We start from the raw sequence: 5,243 nt of genomic DNA, 5'->3' as shown, positions 1-5,243 counted from the left end.
TGTTATCTCAAAGGGAGAATAGGGTGAGCCTTCGTGGCGTTGGTGTGCCTTCGTGGTAACATCCACCTCTCTAACGGTGACTAGCTTCCCTCCAAGGAAGTGAACATCGGGATACATCTTCGTCTCAGTGACCTTGGTTATCCTTAACCCTAACTCCTTACTTGTGGTTTACTTGTGTTATTTGAGCATACATACATTGCATATTGCTTGTGCTCATTATATTGTGTTGGCCATTTCTTGTACAAGATTAATCATTCAAGCATACCCTCTATATCCACACGTACATACTTGCAACCCTTGATATATCGTGTGATATAGTGTGATCTAGTATCTTGTGTTATTTACCTACTTGTCGTGTGATATAGCTCAAGTAAGCTTGTGTAACTTACTTGTGCTTGTTAGTAACTGCATTGTGTCCATCTTGGTAGATCGTGTTGTTGATACACGTTGCAGTGCCTTGTGCATTTAGGATTTGTGCTTGACAAGTACCCTCTTAGTTTATTTCCGCATTAGGGTCAAGCCAAATCTGAAGAAGTTTTTAAATAGCCTATTCACCCCACCCCCCTCTAGGCGTCATCGAGGTCTTTTCATCAGGTACTTCAGTAGCTCTTAATTCATAATTTGCTCCATAGATAGGAAACAAAAAGAAACCACATACGGCTTGCTCCATTAACCTACTAGTCTTGTCCTTGCTTTCAGTGATATTCTCCAAAGGAACAGTTTCATCCACAAAGGTGATCACTTGACCTTGTGTGCCTGCAATTTTCAGCTCCATCTTGATAAAATCCATTTGCATTGGACTGTATTTCTTAAGCCAATCCACTCCTAGTATCATATCATATCCAGTCAGCTTAAGGATCCTGAAACTGTCACAGAATGCACTGCCCTGGATCTCATATGGGCAATTTTTGAAAGTGAATTCATTCCACAGTACCTCCCCACTAGCTACCACCACTTTCACCCTAGTGTTAGCTACAGGAGCAATGGACATATTGCTTGCCATTTCAGGGGAGACAAATGTAGCAGCGCTCCCACCGTCCACTAAAGCAGTAGTTGTCACTTCCCCAACTCTTACTGACAGAATGAATGTATTTTTAGCTGAATTTAGGCCATGAGAAGCATGAGCTGAAACCTGTAATACAGTTTCTGGTGCTGGTGCTTCTTGTGTGTCCAAATCAGGGTCCTCAAAGTCTGTCACAAATATTACATATGATTTATCAACTTCCTGATTTAGCAGTGCATGAATCTGTGCTTTCTGGCTCATCTTGCACACCTGTCTATGCCCTGGAACCCATGGTTCCCTACACTTGTAGCAGACTTGGTTCTGCTTAGCTTGCTGGATAAGTGTACTTTTTGCTAGAGGAGGTATATTGTTCTGGCTAGATGCTTGCTCAAAATTTACCTGTCTCTTCACTTGTGGGAAGTAAGGTTTTGTCTGCACCGCTGCACGAGGTGGTTGTGCTTTTTCCATCCTCCTGGCATACCACACAGCAGTTTGCATGTCCTTGGGTTTGAAACACTCCACATGACTTTTGATGTAGGGGTTTAACCCAGCTATGAAACTAGTCACATAATATTCATTGGGAATCCCAGGGTTCTCCCTTCTCATGATGTTCATCAGTTGCTCAAATTGTTCCACATACCCTGTCACAGTTATTACTTGCTTGACAGCATGAAAGGAAGTCACAATATCACAAACAGATTGTACTGAGAATCTCTCAGACAGCAAGGAGCAGAATTTATGCCAAGCAATGTTACTAGGAGCAAAACCAGTACCCCTCCACCATTGCACAACAGGTCCTTTTAAGTAGGATATTGCCAGCTCAATCCTGTGCTCAATGGGTGTCCTTGCAGCAGCAAAATATTGCTACAAATTATGTATCCAGGATTCAGGATCATCTCCTTCAAATTCTACCATGTTGAGCTTAGCAGGTTTCACAATAAGAGGGCTTCTTCTACTGTCCATTGGTGTAGTAACTCTTCTTCTATAGTTGTTATCATATCCATCAATCTCCTGCAGTTCTTCTCCTTGAACAGCCTGCCCAGCTATAGCATTTTGACCCATGCCCTCAACTTTGTTGATACCAAAGTTTGGATGCCTGTAAGGTTGCTTTAAAGTACCATCCATGTTTAGTTCTCTTCCTGATTGATCCCTTAATACTGTTGTACCAACTCCTCCCACAACAGCTTTTTCAGGCATAGTAACAGAAGGTGGTGTGTCTGCTACCAGTTGCTTTGGGCGCCCTGGGGCAATCATAGGTGATCCTCCAGGGTTATCTTTCTGCACAACTGCTCCTTGTACTGATACATGATCAGCTGCATCATCCTTACCAGGATCAAGGTCAAGTAACAGCCTCCTGAAATTATCTTGGATCTTGTCAAAGTTTTTCTGCATGGTGATGAAATTCTTGTTCACAGTTGCCTGAAACTGGTGGAATTCCTTTCTATCCTCATCTCTTTCCTGCCTTAGTGATTTCAGGTCTAACTCTAATGATTCCAGCTGCAGATCAGCAGGTGTGGCCGACTCTGCTACTCCAGCCATGATCATAGACGAACTGCTTGAAAGGGAGGGAAAAAGGGAGGGACTTTACCTCGCCCACGTTGCTCACACCGCCTCCAGCAACTTCCTTGCTCTGGATCGATCTCTTCCCTAGGGTTTTACCACTGAAGCAGGGTGCTCCAGCAACCAGGACGAAGACCCAGCAGCCTCTGTCACTCGATCTGAGATCTATTCCTTTGCTGCGCCCGCCCCCGATCTGCCGAGGAAAGACTGGGCCTCTGATACCAATTGTCAAGCTCGGGCTAGCTAAGAACAGAGTAAGATCATGCACAGACGAGCAAGAGCTCAAAACCGAGGGAAATCGCGGGGGAATTTGGGAATTTTACTGAAGGGAAAATAGTAGTGTAGCTCGCCACCGGCGGCTAGGGTTCTATCCCGAATTACAATAAGCATAAAGTAAGCAAAGGGGAATTGCATGGCTTTATAGCCAGAGGAGGAGAGGGACGCGCGCGGCAAGCAGGCGAGGGACGCGCGATGGGCGTTGTCGGAATTTCTACAATAAACTTTAAGTCGCAGTCGTTGGATCGACGATAGACGGTCGATAACGTTTCAGACAGAATCAACAGTGCATTAACTTCCGATGTTTCTTCAGAGAGCCTGACAAGCGGCTGCCGATCGGGAGGCACGCAAACTCAACTGCATGGCCAAGGAGGCGGAAGAGCTCGAAGGAGGGGCAGTGGAGAGAGGACGCGACGGGGGTCTCAAATCCGGTCGCGGCTGGAGCAGGGGATGCCAGAGGAAGGAGATCGGGGCGGCGCTGCCGGCGCACTCACCCGTCCTGCGCAAGGCCGCGAGAGCCATCCCTGCATCAATAATTTTCCATCAGACCATATGTAGGAACTACACGGAGTTAACAGGTGAAACACAAAGCAACAAGCCGCGTAGCCATTTCAGAACGAATTTGCCTAGCCTCTACTGTTAGTCCTATTACAAACCACTAGCAAAAGGGTCCGTGCGTTATAACGGGATAAGAAAATTATATATTGACCATTTATTATTACAATGAGTGTTGAGTATGTGAAGATTTTGATCATCCCATATTGAGTCGATATACGATTGTTAGATAAACACCTTAACACTTTATGAGGTAATTCGTCATTAACAATTATAATTCTAATGCATAGACTAATTCTAGCATTTTACATTCTTTTATGTGCACGCTTGCCCCTTATCCACAACATCGCTTCCTTCATCTCCATCTTCCTCCTTCTCCCTCTCTTATCCGTTGCAGGCCATGGCTGGTTGCCCGCGTGAGGCCCGTCGAGCCCATAGTGCCGCGCCGCCTGCCCCTGCCCCGAGAGCCGCCCCGCACTCCTCCCGCTCGCCCCTAATCCCTCCTACCGAGCGCCGCTCCGTCGTTCAAGCTCTCGCGCCGCCGTCGCCGCCCTGCCGCACACCGCACCGCCTGTTCCCCCGGCCAAATCCGCCGAGCCGAAGCCCCCGCGCCCAGCCGTCGCGCCGCCTGTTGTGCGTCGCCACCGATTGGATCTGGCGAGCGCGCCGTCTGCTACCGCCATGCCTCCTTGCCTCGGAACATCTAGGGTCTTTTTCATAAAAATGAAATGTTTTTTCACTTAAATAGGGACTGCGGGATTAATTACCATTAAGACTTTTTTTTTGTAAAAGTGCCACGATGACAAACGACAGAAACGATCCGTGCTTTAGTATTAGGGAAAGATATGAAAACAAGTCTGGAAATTTAAGGGTTGGAGCCAAAAGTATCAACGATCCTTAAATCGAGGAACTACAGAAGGTTTCTCAGGCTTTTGCCCAAATGCATCCAAAAGCAGGCTTGATATTTGCTCCCCAATAGTTACTCTCTATGCAACAAGGTATGCCAGAAGGCACAAAGACAAACAAAAAAATCACTCTTGGTTCCTCCGGCCATCCCTCCCCAACAAAGTATGCTGTTTAATTATAAAATTATTACTTGTGCGTGCTCACGAGTCACCACCTCCATGGCTCCATGACACCAGCAAAGCTCCATAGCACCAGTATATATATCCTCACTAAGCTAGCACCCAAACATCAGCAACAAGCTTCACGTACGACATCTGATTCAATGGCATCCAACTCCTACACCTTGCTGATGACGCTGCTTGCACTCTCCGCCCCGCTGGCCGTCGTGGCCGGCGACCCAGACATCCTGGCCGACTTCATCGTCCCGGCAAGCGCCAACCCGACGAACATCACCGGTGACTTCTTCACTTACACCGGCTTCCGCGACATAAGCACGCCCGCATATGGTTTCACCTTGACCAAGGCCACTATGATGGAGTTCCCAGCCCTGAACGGCCAGAGTGTGTCCTACGCCATGCTCACGTTCCCCTCGGGCTCCGTCAACCCCACGCACACCCACCCGCGCGCCTCCGAGCTGCTGGTCCTCGTCCATGGCGCGCTCTCCGTTGGGTTCATCGACACCGCCAACAAACTCTACACCCAGGACCTGGGTCCGGGCGACATGTTCGTGTTCCCCAAGGGGACGGTGCACTACCAGTTCAACCAAGGGAACAGCACCGCCACGGCACTCTCTGCATTTGGGAGCGCCACCCCTGGGCTCGTGTCCGTTCCCCTCGCCGTGTTCGACACCAGCATCGACAACGCCATCCTCGCCAAGTCCTTCAAGACCGACGAGGCGACCATCCAGAAGCTCAAGGCAGGCCTGGCTTTCCGGTGCTGTTAA

At 48.3% G+C, this 5,243-nt stretch overlaps 1 protein-coding gene across 1 annotated transcript; it reads left to right on the top strand.

The window, feature by feature from the left end:
• The first annotated feature begins 4,280 nt into the window (after positions 1-4,280).
• Positions 4,281-5,243, top strand: LOC123405179 (germin-like protein 9-3). Its single transcript, XM_045098976.1, has one exon. It carries the CDS (start codon positions 4,527-4,529, stop codon positions 5,241-5,243), a length of 717 nt encoding a protein of 238 aa, XP_044954911.1. The 5' UTR covers positions 4,281-4,526.

Source organism: Hordeum vulgare, chromosome 1H, assembly GCF_904849725.1.
Source record: "Hordeum vulgare subsp. vulgare chromosome 1H, MorexV3_pseudomolecules_assembly, whole genome shotgun sequence".
NCBI lineage: Eukaryota > Viridiplantae > Streptophyta > Magnoliopsida > Poales > Poaceae > Hordeum > Hordeum vulgare.
This window is presented reverse-complemented; position numbering and strand designations above follow the sequence as displayed.